The following is a 20395-nucleotide window of genomic DNA, read 5'->3' on the forward strand; positions in this document are numbered from 1 at the left end:
TGTGACTATGCCGAAGGGTTGTGAACTTTATGAAAGGTTGTGTCATTTCTAAAGGATTGTGACCGTTTGAAAGGTTATGCCTTTTCCAAAGTGTTGTGACATTTCTGAAAGGTTGTCTTCTTTCCAAAGGGTTGTGACCTTTACCCTTTGTTGGCCATAAATAGAGAGGTTTTCTCTCATTTTTCTGTATCGAATTCTTCCCTTCTTTTGCATACATTTCTTACAAAACAAAATCGATCGATTGTGTCTGTGTGTGTGATTTGTTGCTGTTATTTTGAGTTCGTTGAAATTATCGAAGTTTGAGGTACCGCTACTTCTTTAATGGTTAATTCGTTTTATCTTGGGAGGAATTAATTTGCAATCTCGGGTACTTGAGGGGATTAAATTTCTTAAGGACACATCGTGAGTTATGTGGACTCGGATAGTTCTTTGTGTTTTTCTTTTCATCTTTTATTATTTCTGATTTGCTAATCTGAATACAGGAGATAACACTTCTATCATATCAGACACTCATATCAAATAAATAAAGAGTAGCTTGCCTTGTGATTACAAATTTATATAGAAGCATAAACTGGATAATCAGAATAAACTTGATCAAATTCTTTGTCATGACCATGATAAAATGAACAACAAAAATATGAAGAAAATCCTAAGAGATCTTACCTGAAAGCCAATATGAGCACAATAATATGAAGTGTATCACATAAATGTTAAGGTAATACAAAATATTCTGATAAATTAAGATGCAATATAATCAATTTCTTATATGATATATCACCAGTCAAACAAAAGATTATGTAATGACAGGGTAAATGGGTTCGATACTTAACAAAACAATAATTTCAAGTCAAGAACTGAATAAAAGTCTATAATCTAATATCAGCCGTTAGTTCCAAATGAAAAAAACAAAAATAAACCAACAGCCCAAGTCATATCAAACAAAATAATCTCCAAAAACATGAAACATGCAATTTCCATTTGAGAAAATAACTTTTCCACTGCAAAGAGCCTAATGGAGTTGTCACTGATAGACACGATAGCATTGGATCATCATATTGATGATTCGTCTGAATGATTCTCTATCTTGAGAACTGGGCGTTTGATGCTCCTGCCACCTGCATATGTAGGTTTAAGGTAAACTATCGAGGAGATTATGAGTGTGAAGATTTTATTTTTTTTTAAATTAAGTCATTACTAAGTTTTAAAAGAACATCAATGTGGACAACTTTTTTTACCAAAGGAGGAAAATGACTACTTCAAGTATATACATTAATCTTTTTTTTATAGTAAAAAATTTCATTAAAACACTATCCGATTTGAAAAGGGCTCGTTTGATTTGAAATAAGTAAAGTTAAGATTATAGTCCCAACCAAACATAGAAAAAATGAAATTTAATCCCGCGTCTGATATGGATATATAATACAAAAATGATTTAAAATTTATACTAATTTTACCTAAAACCAATAATCAAACACAAAGTATATGTAATACCAAATTAGATAGAAGCACTAACCTGATTAAACTTAATCAAACTCAGCGTCTTGTTCATTAGGTAGGTTAGCACTTGGAGGTCCAAGATTCTGGAAGAGATAATCCATGTTATTGAAATTTAAATATGCATCACAAATTTATACTAATTTTAGCTAGAACCAATAATCAAACACTAAATATATGTAATACCAAATTAGATAGAAGCACCAACCTGATCATCAGAGTAAACTTGATCAAACTCATTGCCTTGCTCAATAGGTAGGTTAGCACTTGGAGGTCCAAGATTCTAGAAAAGATAATCCATATTATTGAAATTTAAATATGCATCACAATTTTCCTTCTCATTTGAGTTACTCCCTTCAACGTAATTCTCATACGATGCCACATTAGTATTTCTTGGACCAGACATGATTGGTTCACCAACATGTTGTTGGGCATTTGCATTCACATTTGTTGCTCCCAGACCATTAATAGTAACATTTCCAACATAAGTATCAGACACCATTGCACTACTTGAATAAGTTGTCACATTGTCCACAAGGACATTCAAGTTGTAGTTATTGATTATTGCATTTCCAATGTATGTACTAGACACTGTTCTGCTACCTGAATATGTTGCTCCCTGGGCCACATTGAGATCAAAGCTGTAATTTTTTTTAGTATGATTATCTCCAATGTTAAGTATCATACCAGGCCTAAAATTAATGTTCCCAATAATTGAGTCTTGTAATTCCTGTGAACCCAACATTTCAAATAATGGTCAATATTGTTGTTGTAGCCCACCACTAACATTAACTTGGGGAGACAAAAATGAATTATTAAATGAATTGTCAATGCTGAGGTAATAGGTTGAACCTGAAATTGTGGGTGGTAGAGTTGATTTTGAATTGAACTCTCTCCTCGAGCAAAAATATAGTTGGTATTATTAGTAGGAAATGGAAACTCTGGGCCTCTTTGGATTTGATCTGGGTTCCATTGTTGATTTGGTACATTCGCGTGAAGATAAGGCATTACCCCATATTTTCGAAAGCTACTTCTTGTTTCTTGAGAAACATTTGTGGATTGCTTTATTGATAGGTGACGTATATATTTTCTCTCTTCTGGAGATCTCTAATTGTTGCGACGACATTTCTGAGAGGTTATATGAAAACAATAAAAAAAGAGTAGGCCATGGATATATTTATCATCGGTCTCATTGTTATTAGGTGTATTTGAAATGACTGGAGTCATTTATAAAGATTTTTTTTTATATATTTGGTAATTAGTGAATGATAATTTTTTTCAAATAATATGAATTAAAGATTGATAGTATAATTATTCCATTGAACTATAAAATAATAGAAATTAGCAATGAATAATTAAATTCTATCAGTAAACATGTAACAAAAGTCTATCGTTAATCCTTTTTAACGAGTGAGTGTTTTGATAAGACTTTCAAGTACTAAAGATTGATAGCAATGTGACACTCCCCAAAACCGGATGTGATGGCACGTGCCCAAACCCCACCGGACACGTCAGCCTAACACCCAAAAACCCGACGATACGGAATTAATAAAACAAGAATAAGNGTTAGGCTGACATATCCGGTGGGGTTTGGGCACGTGCCATCACATCCGGTTTTGGGGTGTGTTACAATGTCTAATAGTTTACTGACAAAAGTGAAATGTAATTAGATTTCTTTCTGCTTTGGATACAAATTTAAAATTAAGATAGTTGTAATAAAAATAATCACAAAACCCTTTGGTGAAAAAAATTGTCCAAGGAAACATTTTCTAGCAATCAAATACGAGAAAATAATGATATAATTGTTAATTTTTAATTTTGCAAAATAACTTTCTCCATACTACACACGTACAAATGATACATAATTTACCACTTAGTTTTTTTCAAAGATGTACCTGCAGGTGGCTTGCAACTTGCATCCTAGTAAGACCAGGCAAGTTCATCACTTCAAGAATCTTCTTGGGGTAACATCCTACATAATTCGTAAGAATGTAAGTTTAATTTAATAACCATAATATTCTCATATCAAGTTGTGATATATCTAAATAAGAAAATCACTATGCTTTAATTCTAAATAAGTGGACGTTAACTATACATATGAACTCTTATTGTTCATATCGTTCCATATAATTGAATTGTCAAAAAAAGTTATTATTGAAGTAAACTTACGTCCTTCTCCAAGTTGGTGTACAACTTGCATAAATCTGGCATGAAGATCCTCAGTCCATTCTCTGTAGTCCTTTCGCCTAACAATTGTATCAATAACATTGTTTTGTCTTTCTACTTCGTTATTCTCTTTCATATTTTTTGTACCTCTCTTCCTCTGTAGCGTGTATTTTCCACTTAATTAATACAACATCGTTTCCAGCCTCATGAATATTATTGCTCTGTTCCTTAGTATAAGAGACATTTTTCTCTTCGGGTTCTTTATTTTCTCCAACAATATTATTAGTACTGATATCAACAAACTTCATATGATATTTATGTTTTCCTGATCCTTTTCTCGCTTTCTCTCTTTGTATTTTTTCACTCAATACGAATTGCCACAAGTATTTCACAATTTCCTTGTCAAATGGCTTTTTAAGGTAAAGATAAGCTCCATCTTCCAAAGTCTTCTTTGCAACGAGTTCATTGAATTCATCACATACAACTGCATAATTATTTCAAGAAGCTATCTATCAGAATTGAATTAAATTATACATTATATGTACAATTAATTTAATGCTTATTTACTAAATTTTATTAACACTAGAGATGGAAATGCGGCGGGGCGGGTTGAGCTTAACCCACAAAACTTTGAACTCGCTTCGCATAACAATTTTTTTCATTTTCAATCCGCCCCGCATAATATTTTTAATTAAGTTTTAAATAAAAATCATAAATATACTTTATTTTCTCATTAAGTTGTATTAATTTAATAGATATTAACTTAAAATTTTATTTTATAGAGGTCAATAAGGAAGCATGTAAGAAACCACAATAGTTGTGATTGAAGCATATTTATTTACTTTCTTGAATATTTTAATAATTAACTTTAATGAAACTATCTTAATAAATAATGCTCTATCACTCTTATAACATGTAAAAAGTTAAAATTGAGTTTGAACCCGCATAAATCTCATAGACCCGCAACCCGCCCTGCCCCACCCCACATTAATTTTTAAAAAATCCACTTCAACCCATCCCGTATCCCTCCCCGCCCCGCATAACCTTAAAATCGCCCCGTCCGTCATTGCCTTAAATCTGCCCCACATCCGCTTTTCCCCAATGTCATCCCTAATTAACACTAATATTACAAAACAAATCGTTTCTCATATACTAAAAAAAGTAAGAATTAGTAACTGATACCGCTTAACCATAAAATTCATTGCTAATCCTATTTAACCATGTATTATTGGAAATCTTTTTAGCTACAAACTACATAACAATAAATTAGCAATGAACTTTATAGCTAATTCTTTTGTAGCGTATTAATTAAAATAACTGACTTTAGATATAGTAGATGTCATAAGTGGAAGAGTAGAATAAATACTAACCGAGTGAAATTATATCCAAAGCCACAGCTTGAGCTAAGAGGGCAAAAGAAAGAAGGTTTGATGAATGGACATTGAGTATCATCACATCGATTTTTTGATTTCCTTTAGAGAGCAATGACACTGTTGTTGAAGTCGTATCAACCGTTATAACTGTATCAATTCTCTTTGAAAGTTAGTGAACAGAATTATACACAAAATTATCATGAAGGTTATTAATTTCTCATAACCAAATTCATTTATAAATTTTAGCTTGCATTGCAACAATTTAGTTTATGCAATTGCACATATTGATCAACTTATATTATATTCAATGTGAGCAAATATTAGACATGTTCACATAATTAAGCTTTATACTACCGTTTTATTTAGGATAAAATTGAATTATAGAATAGAGAAGATCATATAGGAATATATTATTAAAAAATCAACTCTAATTAATTAGCGAAAAATTTCAAGTTGAAATGATTTAACACATAATATTTTCTTTAGATTTAACACATATTAGATAAGGAACAATTAATAAATACTAACACAGTAAATGAGAAATTAAAAAAAAAAAAGGGAAAAAGTCATAAAACAGACTAAACTACACTAAAATTGTTAGTTATGTACTTTTTTGCAAGGTGAAATAATTTTAGAGAATCATTGTTTTTAAATAATTTACGAGTGCGATAGTTATAGAATGATTTATTCTTTTAGAATATTCTGCAAAATTGTCTATTGTCTTCATAAGTTAAAATAGAGGAAGTAATTGAATGACCATTAAGGTAGAGCCAAAAATAAGAAAGAAAGATATAGGCAAGTACCCATTAAATTAGATTCATTTTTTTTTCCCTTTAAAATTAAGAAGAAAATTAATAAAATTAAAATATTTTTAAAATTCAAACACGTGTATATAAAAAGATATTAGTATAAAAATGAAAAGATACAATTTCTTTTTGTAGAATTACACAAGAAAAAAAAAACTCTTCGGAGAAAGCAATTTTCAATTAAACAAAAAATAGGAAGAGAAATATTTTTATTTTATTAAAATCAAATCTCTTTATTTTTTTTTGTCTATATTCGATATTTTTTTTATCTCAAGGTCAATAATAATGATAGCCAGATCAGTCTTATCTAGCCCTTTTTTTAGTTTTGCTCTCCCCTCTCGTTACCCTGATCTTGTGCCGTCACCATCCTAGCAAACTTATTATTTTCAAAATAATCTATAAATTGATAAAAATCAAAGATCTGCCTATTCAAAATTAATTTTTTGTGGAAATCATTTAATTTCTCCTCTCACTGTATGTCACCCCAGACCAATCCCCCACCGCACCGCCCACCCCCAACCCCACACACACACACATTTTTTTGGTTTTTTACAAAAAAGATCAAATGAAAAACACAAGTATAAGTTGATTAAAATAGTTAAAATTAACATAAAATTGTCTCCCCCCAGCGACATCTCATAAAATTGCATAAAATTATCAAGCCTTTGTGAAACATCATTTACATCTTTGTGGGGGAAAGCTAATCAAGTGTGTGATATGCTTACACTATGAATAAAAAATAGAGAATCTAATTGATTTTTATAACTACACAAAATACATATATTGGCTAGAAAAATAATTATACAAACATATAAATAGTGTTATAACAACAACGAAAAGAGAAATTCAAGATTTACAAGATACATAAATGAAATCGAAAAAGAAATCGAAGTTAAAATCACAAATGAGATAACAAACATCATATCAAATTTAGCTATATCAAACACCTAAGGTTATAAGTTCGCTATATGTATATTTTCTAAGATATTACCTTTATAGTTGTGAGACTTTAGCAAACCAGTCATGTGAGTGACAAACTCTTTGTCATCATCAATCAGTATCACCCAAACTTCTTCGATCATACCGTAATAGGGAGTTGCCATTGAATTATTTGATAGTTTGAGAATTTTTTGCTTCGAACAAGGAGGATATACAAGAAAATAGTAAAAAATGTAGAGAACCCGTAACACTGCTTATATAGTACCTCTAATGACTACTAGATATGTTTAGCGTTGACTGTACATATAATTTTTATTTGATTTATTTAATTTTTTTCCTTTTTTGAGTCTAGACAAGGGTATACTTTTGACTTTTTTTCCTTTTTCGTTTATGAATTTAATATGGAGCGCAATATTTTTCTTTAAAAAATCAATTTTCATTTTAAAAAAAAAACATTTTCAATTATAAGAAGAATGACTTATGTCACTCATGGAATATGAGTGGGTAATAATTTCATTTAAAATATTTAATAGTTACGCTTTTACTTTATCTCAATCGCTATAATCAAACTCACATATTATTATCAACCATTATATTCAAAAGCTTCATAAAATATTATCTCCTTATCATATCATTTACATTGGATCATGACTAAACTTTGAAATTGATCTAGAAAATAACTTTTTCTAGGTAAAATATATCATGCACAACCTTAATAATTTTGTTGTAATCCATACATTAAAGAATATAAGACATCAACATCTTTTTTACCTCACTTACAAATATGCAGTACTATTAGGAAATTATTGAATATTTATATTAATTTTTCCTAACTTTTTTCTATATTTTTCTTTTTCTATTACAAAATTTTATTACTTGCGAACTTCATTGTTAAATCAACATATATCTAGTTAATTTCATAGATATATTTTATAATACTATTGAGGACAAAAATCAGAGCAATATTAGTTATTGGTGGAACTTCAATCTTAATAATTTTAAATCTCATGTGTGACTTAGTTAAGATGATTCATATAACCTTAATTAAAAAATTGAAGCATAAACACTCTTTAAATATATTAAGTTACTGTTGATAAATTCTTTGATTGCTACAAAAATTAGTTGTACATGTAGTAGTTTAATTTGACTATTAATTTGTTATGATTAAAATTGTGCTAATAGAAGTATCAAACATGAAATCCTATTATTATGTGTATTTACATAGTGTATAATATGCTTAATTTACTTCCAAAAATCAAAATACACCATTAGTTAGATATAGTTATCTTAGTGTAAGTGTTATAATTCCATAGCTCTCCGTGTCTAATAATTCCCTCGCCACCACCTTGATATTTTTCAATATCAATAATATCTTTGGACGATTCATCTTTTTTTTTTAATTGTATTCAAAGTATTAATCATTTTACTTTCGTCATGCCCATGGTGTTTATAGAAGGGGCAATAAAATGACAAATTATCATACACAACCTTTTGAGAGTATTCCACAATTCGTCCAAATTTCTCATGAACATATTGTAGTTTTATTCTTGACTTTAACTCTGGCTCTGGTAGATCTCGACTTTTCTTGAATTACTTTATCAATCATTGACTTGTCTATTGCAGAAGTTATGGACAATAATGATGGCTTAGTGAATAACTCGAAATTGGTTGTAATCTATACATCAAATAATTTGGTTGTAATCTATACATCAAATAATATAAGACCTCAACATCTTTTTTATCTCTGACTTACAAATACACAGTACTATTAGTAATTAAATTATTGAATATTTAAATTAATTTTGCCTAATTTTTTCCTATGTTCGTCTTTTTCTATTACAAAATTCTATTACTTGTGAACTTCATATGTTACTGTTAAATCAACATATAACTAGATATATTTTACTATGCTATTGAGGACAAGTTATAGGTGTATTTGTAGAATTTTGATTATAATCACGTACGTTTATAGGGGTACGGATAGATACAAATATTATTTATATCTAAATCTCTTTATACATGGCAGAAAATCTCTCTCTCTCTGCATATTGTGTAATTCGCGTATGATCATTGTATAATATGTGTATAATCAATGTGTACAATAATAATAAGGACTAGAACACACGATCTCTAGAAATTTTCACAACGTCCCTTTAACTTATCAAAAGGTGGCAATACTTTTACTTTTCTCTCTATATATATATATCAAATCAAAATTCAATATCTATCTTGAATCGAATGCAGCTTTATAGTGACCACAAGTAGACACAACGTGATCTTCAACACCACTCTTACTAGCCACAATGAATTTGTTTCCATCTCTATTCGCGTCTAATAATTCACTCGCCATTACCTTGATATTTTCAATATCAATGATATCTTGGGATGATTCTTCTTGTTTTTTTTGGTTCATTCAAAGTAATCAACATTCACTTTCGTCATGTCCTTGACTTTAACTCTGGCTCTGCTAGGTCTCGACTTTTCATGGGTGGCTTTATCAATCGCAATTGGCTTGTCTACTGTGGAGACTATGGATAGTAGTGACGGTCTAGTGAATAATTCGAAAGAGATATCCAAATAAAAGCGTTTGACATCTCTTCTTTGGGATTGAAACCAATGGTCCATTGTAGAGTAGGTATTTAATATATTTAGCCGCAACTAATACATAATCATCATACCTTCCTCTACAACAACTTGTTTTATTTCTTCCATATTTGGGAAAAAAATGTAAGGCCAAAATAAGAACAAAATTCTTAGAGAGCTTACCTAAAAGTCAATGTGAGCACAATAATAAAAAATGTATCTCATAGATGTTAAGGATACACCAAACATTATGATGCAATATAATTAGTCCCACAAATAATCGATCCCATATACAAATATATCACCGTTAAACCAAAAGGTTATAAAACGGTAAAATAAATGGGTTCCATATTGAACAAAATAATAATCCCAAGTCAAGAAAATAACAAAGGTCTTTAAACTAATGACGGACATTAGTTCCAAATGGAAAAACAAAAACAAACCAGCAATCCAAGTCATACCAAACAACATAGTCTCTAAAAACTTGAAAGATGCAATTTCCACTTGAAAAAAACACCTTTGCCACTGCGAGGAGCCCTTGTATTATGAGATCTGTCATTGATAGTCTTGATATCATTGGATCATCATATTGATGATTCGTCAGAATAATTAACTATTTCTAAAAGTTGAACGCTTGATGTCCCTGCCATCTGCATATTAAGGTTTAAAGTAAAATTTAAAAGAGATATTGGGTGTGACCACAATATTTTCTTGAAAAATAAGTCAATATTAGTTTTAAAAAATATCATCATGGAAAATGAGATTTAATCTCGTGCCTAATATGGATATGTAATACAAATAATGATTTAAAGGTTATACTAATTTTAGCTAATATCAATAATCAAACACGAAATATATGTAATCAAATTAGATAGAAGCATTAACTTTGCTATCAGAGTAAACTTGATCAAACTTACCGTCTTGTTCATGAAACTTAGCACTCGGAGATTCATGATATTATAGGAGATACTCCGTATTATTGTAATATGCCTCACAATCTTCCTTCTCATTTGGATCACGCCCTTCAATGTCACTCTCATATAATGTCGCAATAATATTGCCTCCAGATATATTTGGCTCACCAATATATTGTTGAACATTTGTATTTGTTGCTCCTAATCCATTAATAGCCGCATTTCCAACATAAGTAGTAGACATCATTGTTTTATCTGAACATATTGTCACATTGTCTGCATTCACATTCAAATTGTATTGATTAATTGACACATTTTCAATGTCTATATCAGACACTATTCTTCTACTTGAATATGTTGCCCCATAGGTCGCATTGAGATTCAAGTTGTAAGCACATTGAGCATGATCATGATCCCCACTGTTAAACGTCAGGCCAGGCCTATAATTAGTGTTCCTATTAATTGAGCCTTGTAATTCTTGTGAACCCGAAATTCCAAATAATGTTTCATGTTGTAGCCCACCACCAACATTATTTTGGTCCAACAAAAATGAGTCATTGAATGGATTATCAATATTGAAAGAGTGGGGTTGAACCTGAAGTTGTGGGAGATTGAATTGTTGTTGAATTGAATTCTCTCTTCTAGCAAAGCTATTGTTGATATTGGGAGTTGAAAATGAAAACTCTGGGCCTTTTTGGATTTCGTCTGGGTTACATTGCAAATTCAGTACATTTGTTTGAAGTCGAGGCATTGCCCCATATTTTGGAAAGTTACTTCTTGGTTCATGAGAATCATTCGAGGATCCCTGTCCTGATGGGAGACAAACATATCTTTGCTCTTTTGGAGATCTCCAATTATTGCGACGACATTTCTAAAAGATGTCATAAAAAAACAATTTAGACCATGAATATATTTATCCTCTGAACCCATTGTTGTTTAGGTGTGTTTGGAACAACCAAAATCAATTATAAGAGTAAATTTTTTTGGTGTTTGATAATAGGTGAATGATGAAAGTCTTTTAAAACAATATGAATTAAAGACTGATAATTATATTGTACCATTGAACTACAAATAATAGAAATTAGTAATGATTAATTAAGTTCTATCCGTAAATATTATAACAAAAATCTATTTCTAATCACCTTTAATGAGTGAGTGTTTTGATAAGACTTTTGAGTACTAAAAATTGACAATAATATCTAAATATTCACTGATAAAAGTGAAATAAAATTTACAAAAATTTACTTTTGATATAAATAAAAATTAAGTTAGTTGAAAAATAAATAACTTCTCACTGAAGTGTTTGATGAAAAAATATGTCCAATCAAAACATTTTATAGCAACCAAATTTGAGAAAATAACTTCACAATTTTTTTTATTTTTTTTATGTTGCAAAATAACTTTCCTCGTACCTTACACACACAAATGATACATAATTACTACTTTTTTAAAAAAAGATGTACCTGTAGATGGCTACCAATTTGAATTTTTGTAAGACCAGGCACTTGCATTAGCTCAAAAATCTTCTTGGGATAACATCCTACATGTTCCATAAGAATGTAAGTTTAATTTAATAACTATAATATTTTCATATCAAGTTCAAGTACATGTAAATACAACAATCATTATGCTTTAATTTCATACAAATTGACGTTCGCTATAAGTACGAATTTTCATTGTTAAATTATCAATAAATTTAATTAATGGTGAAGTAAACTTACTTCCTTCTCCAAGTTGTTGTACAACTTCCATGAATTTGGCATGAAGATCATTGGTCCATTTAGTTGGATCCCTTTGCCTAACAACCTTATTAATAGCATTGCTTTGACTTTCTCCTTCATTGATATCTTTTGTGCTTTTTCTATCTCTCTTATTCCTTAGCTTGTGTTTTTCATTCAATACGACATTGTTTCCAACCTCATAAATATTGTTGTCATGTTCCTCGGTATTCGATATATTTTTCATTTCTCTGGGTTGGTCTTCATTTTCCCCAACATTATAATTATTACCAATATCATCAACATTTATTTGATCTCTATTTTTTTCTGATCCTTCTCTTGCTTTCCCTCGTTGCATGTGTCTCTTCAATACAATTTGCCATAAGTATTTCAAAATTTCTTCATCAAATGGCTTTTTAAGGAAAAGATAGGCTCCTCCATCCAAAGTCTTTTTTGCTACCAACTCATTGAGTTCATCACATACAACTGCATAATTGATTTGAAAATATATTAATTAAAATTGAATTATATTATCAATTATATAAATAGTTAATTTCATGCTTACACTACATTTTTATTCAATATAACAATAATTTTACTAAATAATTCTTCATCATATACTAAAAATAGAAATTAACAACTGATAATTTATGTCGCTAAACAAAAAAGATCATTACTAATCCTATTTAACGATAGATTGTAGAAAATTTATTTATCTACGAATAATTTAATGATAAATTAACACTGAAATTTATAGCTAATTCTTTTGCAGTGTATTAATTAAAATAACAGACTTTTCCATGGTAGACATAATAAGAGAAAGACTAGAACAAACACTTACCAAGTGTAATTATATCCAAGACCACGGCTTGAGCTAAGAGGTCAAAAGAATAAAGGTTCGATGGATGGACATTGAGTATCATCACATCGATTTTTTGCGTTTTTTTTCAAAGCATTGACATTGCTGATAAAGTTGTTTCAACCGTCACAACTGTATTAATGCTTTATAAAAGTCAGTGAAAAAAATTGTATCACAAAATTATCATGAAGGTTTGTTTATTCCTTATATACAAACTCAACTATGAATTTTTAGGTTATATTGCAACAGTTTAGTGTCTGCAATTGTGTATATATATTAATCAACTTATATTATAATCGTTGTGTGCAATCTTAGACACATTCACATAATAAAGCTTTATACAATAGTATTTAGGATAACTACTTGGATTATAAAACAAAAAAAGATCATACAGAAATATATTATAAAGAATCTATTCCAATTAACTAGTAAAGAAATTCAAGTCAAAATGATCTAACACACAATGGATACAGAACAATTAATGAATACTAACAAAGTAATTGAGGAATACAAAAATAAAAATAAAAAGGGAAAAGGCCATAAAACAGGCCTAAGCTATACTAAAATTGCCAGGTATATATATTTTTTGCAGGGTAAAATAGTTCAAGAGAATAACCATTTTATGATAGCTTCCGGATAAGATATTTATAGCATTTACTTGTTCTTTTAAATTTTTTACTGAAAATTGTCTATTTTCTTCAAATATTAAAGTAAAAGAAGTAATTGAACGACCATAAAGGTAGAGCCAGAATAAAATTATAATATATGGCAACTAGTCATTGAACTAGATTCAATTTTTCTCTTTCAACGTATGGAAAAAATTACAACAAATACCCACTGAAATCCTATAAGTGGAGTTTGAAAAGCGTAGAGTGTATGCAGGCTATATAACTACCTCGTGAAGGTAGAGAAACTATTTTCAAAGACCCTCACATCCACATCTTCCTAATTAGGTCATGCCCTCAATAACTGAAGTTGTGTCATGTGCTATATAATCACATCTCCCAAATAATCTTTTGGCCTACATCAACCTCTCCTCATGACAACTACATCCAACCTCTTGCGCCTTCTCATTGGGGCTTCTATTCATCTTTACTTCACATGTCCAAACCGTCTCAATCTCACTTCCCTCATCTTATCCACCACAAAGGACACTTGTATCTTACTCGGATAACCTCATTCCTAATCAAATCGCTCCTAGTATGACCACATATTCATCTTAGTATCCTAATTTCTAGAATATGCATCTTCTGAATATGAGAGTTCTTAACTGGCCAACACTATCTTCCATACAACAACTTCAGTCTAACCACCACGTTGTAGAACTTATTTTCATGTTTTGGTTGTACCTTTTATCACGCAAAACTCTAAAGACAATCCATCACTTCATCCACCCCGCATCAATACGATGTGGATTATAGAACTGAAGTAGTTGAAATTATCTTTCTTGAAGATAGATTGTGTGTCGAAGCTCACTTCCACACCTGCCTCATATATGGCATCACAAAATTTGCACTTCATTACTCTGTTTTGTTCCTCCACAACCTGAACCTCTTGAACTTCAAAATTTGCCTCCACACTTTCATCCAAAAATTGACTCCACTACGAGTCTCATCAATCAATATTTTATCATCTGCAAATGATATACACTGGGGCACATCTTCTTAAATATATCGTGTTAAGATCCATCACTATGCCAAACAAAAATGGGCTATCCCAAGTAGGAAGTAGTATGCCTCCCATCCCACTGTTCTCACCCAAGTTTTAGCTCCATCATGCATGTCATTTATCTTCCTAATGTAAGTTATTGATACACCTCTATCCTCCCGACATCTCCACATGACTTTCCTCGGGGTTTAGTCATAAGCTTTTTCAATGTCCATGAACACTATAGGTAAATTCCTATTCTTTTTTCGATATTTTCCCACCCGTACCTCAAAAGATGGATGTATTTTCTAGTCGATCGCCCGGGCATGAATCTAAGCTAGTTCTCAGAGATGGACAAGCTCCTGCTCATCCTCATCTCCACCACTTTCTATAAAAAAAAGTCGTGTGACTTAACAACTTGGTGCCCCATTACAATTTTGAATATCATACTTATTCTTATACAACAAAACCATTGTACTCCACCTCCATTTCATAGGCAATTTATCTTCCTTAAGAATGTCATGAAACAAATCAATTAACCACTTCATACATGTTTTATTTGTGCTTTTCCAGAACTTCATTAGATCTCATCAAGTCTGATTGTTCTTCCCCGCCTATTCATCCTACTAATAGTTATGTTAACCTCTTCAACTTTAATACACCTACAATACCTAAAAATTATGATGCCAAATCTCTCAGCACAATGTCCTTGTATCCTACTTCATTTAATAGTTTATGGAAGTAAGCTTGTCATCTTCGCTTAGTGAGGGACTCTTCCACTAACATCTTGCCTTCTTCATCTTGATTCAGATCTTAGGTCTTCCTCTCTCTTACCTACACGAGCCTATACAGCTTCTTATCTTTGTCCCTTAGTTCTACATACAATTGTTAAAAAGTTGTAGTCTTTGTTGTTGTTCGCTAACTTAAAATTCGTCTTTACTATCTTATAAATCTTCTTATTCGTTTTCTTTTTCTTCCTTGTCTTTGCATTCCACCAACTTTTTGTAAGTAGTCTTCTTTGCTTCCACTTGTCTTGGAATTCTCTATTCCACCATCAATTTTCTTGGTGACCACCTGTAACGGTTCATCCCACTAGTGATATTGTTTGCTTCGGGCCTAGACATGCATGACTTTAAAATGTGTCACTAGTTGATAAGATCTGCTTACTTATATACCCAATATATCTTGTGTTTGTCGATGTGAGACTTTTTATCTTAGGTTGGGTGTCACATACACCCTCTCTATGAACTCAATGTCCTCGTTGAGATTTGCCCCACCGAGTAGAATTTTCCTAGACTCAACATTGAAGTTTATCCCGCCTTAACGAGATTTGCCTAAACTCAGTTAAACTCTGGTCCCATCAACAAGGCTGACACAAGCGTAGCTCTGATACCATTTGCAACGGTCCAGCGCACTAGCGATATTGTTTGCTCCGAGCCTAGGCCTCCACAACTTTAAAACACATCACTAGTTGGTAAGGTTTGCTTATTTATATACCCAAAATCTCTCGTGTGTTTTGTCAATGTGAAACTTTTTATCTTAAATTGGGGTATCACACCACCAAAACTACCTCTTGACACTCGTAACATCTCTCTAGTTAATTTCCTAATGTAACTGGATATCTTAATTTATTTTATTTTAAATATCTTAAAACTCAAGGTGCACCAGTGTGGTCAAAGGCTTACTTTTTCTCTCCCTTCCATTATTCTAATCTCGTGTCTTCACCCAAACAAACTTATTTTTTTAAAATAATAGATAGCTTGGTAAAAAAAAAAACTATGCCTGTAAAAATTATTTTTGAGGAGAAAACTTAATTTTCTCCTCTATCTCTAAATCACTCACTACCAATTTACAAAATAACGTTTTCTCATTTTTATGCAAAAAGATCAAGTGCAAAATCCCAATGATTAAATAATTAAAATTAACATAAAATTATCTCCCTCCCAATACATTCGGTAAAATTGCAAATTATCAATTCTTATTAAAAAAAAAATCATATATATCTTTGTGGAGGAAGCTAATCAAGGGTGTTACAGGCTTATAGAAAGAATAAAAAATAGAAAATATAATTTGACTTTTATAATCACCCAAAACTCATTTATTGATTAGGAAAATAACATATACAAGCATAGAAATAGTGTTATGACAATAAGAAAAGGTGAATTCAAGTTTTACAAGTATATAAATGAAATTTAAAAAGAGATCGATGTACAAATAACAACTGAGATAATAAGTATTATATCCGTTTAATCTATTATAAAAGGAAATCACACAAGTTTAATTGTACCAAAATATTAAAGGTTGTAACTTCATCATATATATTTTTAGAAATGTCACCTTTATATTCATAAGACGTTAGCAAATCCGTCATCTTTTTGGCAAACTCTTTGTCATTATCCACCAGCATCACATGAACCTGTTCAATCATACCATAATAAGGAGATGGCATTGAATTGTTTATCCCTTCAATAGTTTGAGAACTTTCCGCGGCGGACTTAACAAGGAGGAGATATAAGAAAATAATTTGATATATAAAATTAGGTTAAATTTGTAGAGAAATCCTTAAACTCTTTTGATAGGTGTTTATATAGTACCTCTATCGGCTGGTGGGCATGCCTAGTGTTGACCATACAAATAATTTTTATTTGACCTAATTGATTTTTTTCTTTCTTGAGTCTGGCATACTTTTGTCCTTTTTTTTTTCTTTTCCTTCCACAGATTTTATAGGAAGCGCAATATTGTTTTTGATAAAATCATTTTTCATTTTTCTAAAAAAAAAGTTTGTATGACTTATGCCACTTATGATTTATAAGTGAGTACTCAATTTCAATTAAAATGTATAGCAATTACGCGTTTTTACTTTATCTTAATTTTATTTCAACCATTACTTACATATTATTATCACCATTATTATTCAAAAAAGTCATAAAATCATTATCTCTTTATCATATCCCCGTATTGTATAATGACCAAAATTTGAAATTGATCTAAAAAATAATAGTTTAAAGACAATTTCTTTTATTTTATATATATAAAACACAACTTAAATAATTTCGTTGTGATCTATACCTAAAAGAAATATAAGACATCGACATTTTTTTTTACCTCCCACTTACAAATAGGCAATACTATTAGTAAGTTACCGAACATTTAGATTAATATTGCTTAATTTTTTTCTTCTTCTATATTCTTCTTTTCTGTATATTATTTATATGTGACTTAGTTAAGATTATTCATATAATAATGTTAATAGTAACAAATTTGAAGCACGTAAACTCTACTAAGATATTTAGTTACCGTGATAAAAGAAAAATTAGGGAAAATTACGTAATTACACGACTTAAGATAATATAATTTTTAATTTTTTTTACCATTTGAATTAATTACAAAAACCAAGTTTTTGCTTCTCTCTTAACATTCGGAGATACATCAATCCATTTATATCTGATACATTAAAACTTTATTTGTGTACAATGTACCTGGTACAAATGTTATTGTTGATACATAACCTCAATTATTTTGAACCTATATTAATATAAATCTGGTTTTAGTTATGTATCAAATACATAACTCACATATTTGATACTTAACTTATGTATTATTTGCTATATATTGGGCAAAAAAACAATGTATTCTCGAATTCTGAAAAATATGAAATTATTGTAATTTAGAAAACTTTCGAGATAGAATATAACTAGCACCTAAATGGTTGGGATTACTCTACTTTATACAAACAAAAATTATTGTTAGGAGAAATACAAATTGTACTTATAGTAGTTTAATTTGATTGTTAAATTATCATGCCTTTTTAAAATTGTGCTAATAGAAGTATCAAACTTGAAATCTATTAATGTCTTTTTACATATTGTATACTATGTTTAATTTGCGTCCAAAAATTAAAAACTAAATAAACTATAGAGATCATTTTTCTGTATTATTTAATTATCTCTTCATTTCAATCTTTTGTTTCTTTAATTTCCAACTTTTCACATGACATGTTTAAGACTATAAAATTAAAATATTTTTGATACATTCTACATATCTTTAATTTTAGACCATAAAATTTTGAAATTCTTTATTTTTTTAAATTTGTGTTAAGTTCAAACTTGACAAAATGAGATTTTAAAATTGTGTACTCATTAAAACAAAATATGAGCATAAACACATCATTCACCTAGAATGCCATATATACAAATATTATATGAAATGTAAACAAAATAAATTATTATCTTAAATACTAACATATCTATAATTACAAAATATCATATAAGTAAATTAATTTTCTCATTTTTGAAGAAGTACAGAATTGTGTGTTTGTCACGACCCAAACCGCCGTGATTGGCACCCACACTAACTCTCCGGTGGGAGAATCACTACCACTACCCGACTAAGCAACTTAAAGAAACCAAACCATTTAAAGATACGAAAACAGGTTTAAATGACGAATTAAATAAGGAGTTCTCATAAATTCCGAAAGTTTAACAAAAACAACTACGCATAACCCTCATGGAAATTCAACCCCTAGACCTAAAATTTGTACCAAAACTCTGCTAATCAACAAGTCTAAGAAAAGGGGGTGTGAGCCCGAAAACTAAACATAAACAAAGTCTAAACATATAGTCTGAGTCCGAAAAGAATGGACTAATTTAATGATGGATCCATGGCAGCCTGAAAGAATAGGCTCACCCTTGAATCCGGTCTCGGTCAATGATCTCCTAACTGAGGTCTATCAGTAGCCGCATGAAGATGTGTTGTACTCAACAAAAAAAGAGCAAGTGCAGTGTCAGTACACGAAACCACAGTGTACTGGTAGGATCACGCGGTTACTCCAGTAAGCGAAATATAGACAAGTAATTACAACACAGTAAACACACATATACATAATGAATAATTCAATTATCACTTTAGGAGCAACATACAATTTCCCAATATCAATGACAGGTAATTATGAATGTAATAATCACAAGTGGTTCTCTCATGGAAACCACACCCAAACTGTTAGTGTGTCAGAATGTGACACCCGATCCAATATATGTGTGTCAGAATGTGATATTCGGTCCAATATATGTGTCGAAATGTGACATCAGGTCCAATGTATGTGTCGAAACGTGACATCCGATCCAATCCGCATAACCACAGTCACAATCACACCCATAATGAACAATGCACTTAGTCACACAGTCAAGTAACAAGTTCATGCCATGTAATTGTTCATACTTAATAATTTCCTTAGATTCGATTCATGTTTCCCTATTCACATACATGCATGCATACAATTAAGCAATCAACAAGCATATATAACACGACAGGAAGTCGAACCATCACCTACCCCGAAACCAAGCATGGATACTCCTAAGACACTTGAGTCTTCCCTTTCCAAAGTCTTGCAGCTTGTTCTTGGTCTAAAATAATTAATTAATGTAAGGATCAATAAACAAGGCCTAATTTATCCGGATTATATCAAAATATCAACCCAAGGCCAAAAATCATGATCCTAATGCTCAACTAGGACTTTTCCCACCATTAACTTTAGGCCAAAATCCTCCCCGATCGATAATTAACAAGGATTCTAAGCTCTAAGAATTGAAATATGGATTAGGGGAGTAATTAACATACCTTTGGTGTGAGAATTCGTGGAAATTTGATGAGAAACTGCCCTAGGTCGCCCCTTAGCTCTTAAGAACGAAGTTTTGCAGAAAATAATGTTTTTAGGGGTTTTCCCCGATTTAAGTGGCAACTGTCCCGCCACAGCGACCCCAGCATGAAGGAATTAACCTCGCCCTGACGGCTTGCACAAAGACAGAAACTCAGATTTTGAGTTCCAAGCTCCCATTTCGCAACACACCTTTAAACCTTGTCGTTCTAAAAGTACCCCTTCACGCCAAGATTAGTTTCA

At 30.8% G+C, this 20395-nt stretch overlaps 2 protein-coding genes across 2 annotated transcripts; both read right to left on the reverse strand.

The window, feature by feature from the left end:
• Nucleotides 1–1523: 1523 nt before the first annotated feature.
• Nucleotides 1524–6942, reverse strand: LOC125870061 (two-component response regulator ARR2-like). Its single transcript, XM_049550427.1, has 8 exons — nucleotides 6831–6942; nucleotides 5031–5180; nucleotides 3808–4144; nucleotides 3664–3740; nucleotides 3390–3466; nucleotides 1856–2113; nucleotides 1703–1777; nucleotides 1524–1580 (listed from the first exon to the last, which is right to left on the reverse strand). The coding sequence occupies exons 1-8, from the start codon at nucleotides 6940–6942 to the stop codon at nucleotides 1524–1526; spliced, it is 1143 nt and encodes a 380-aa protein (XP_049406384.1).
• A 3376-nt stretch (nucleotides 6943–10318) lies between these two features.
• On the reverse strand, nucleotides 10319–12240 carry LOC125870062 (uncharacterized). Its single transcript, XM_049550428.1, has 3 exons — nucleotides 11997–12240; nucleotides 11739–11815; nucleotides 10319–11146 (listed from the first exon to the last, which is right to left on the reverse strand). Exons 1-3 carry the CDS (start codon nucleotides 12238–12240, stop codon nucleotides 10319–10321), a joined length of 1149 nt encoding a protein of 382 aa, XP_049406385.1.
• Between the last annotated feature and the right edge of the window lie 8155 nt (nucleotides 12241–20395).

Source organism: Solanum stenotomum, chromosome 7 (assembly GCF_019186545.1).
Source record: "Solanum stenotomum isolate F172 chromosome 7, ASM1918654v1, whole genome shotgun sequence".
NCBI classification, from domain to species: Eukaryota; Viridiplantae; Streptophyta; class Magnoliopsida; order Solanales; family Solanaceae; genus Solanum; species Solanum stenotomum.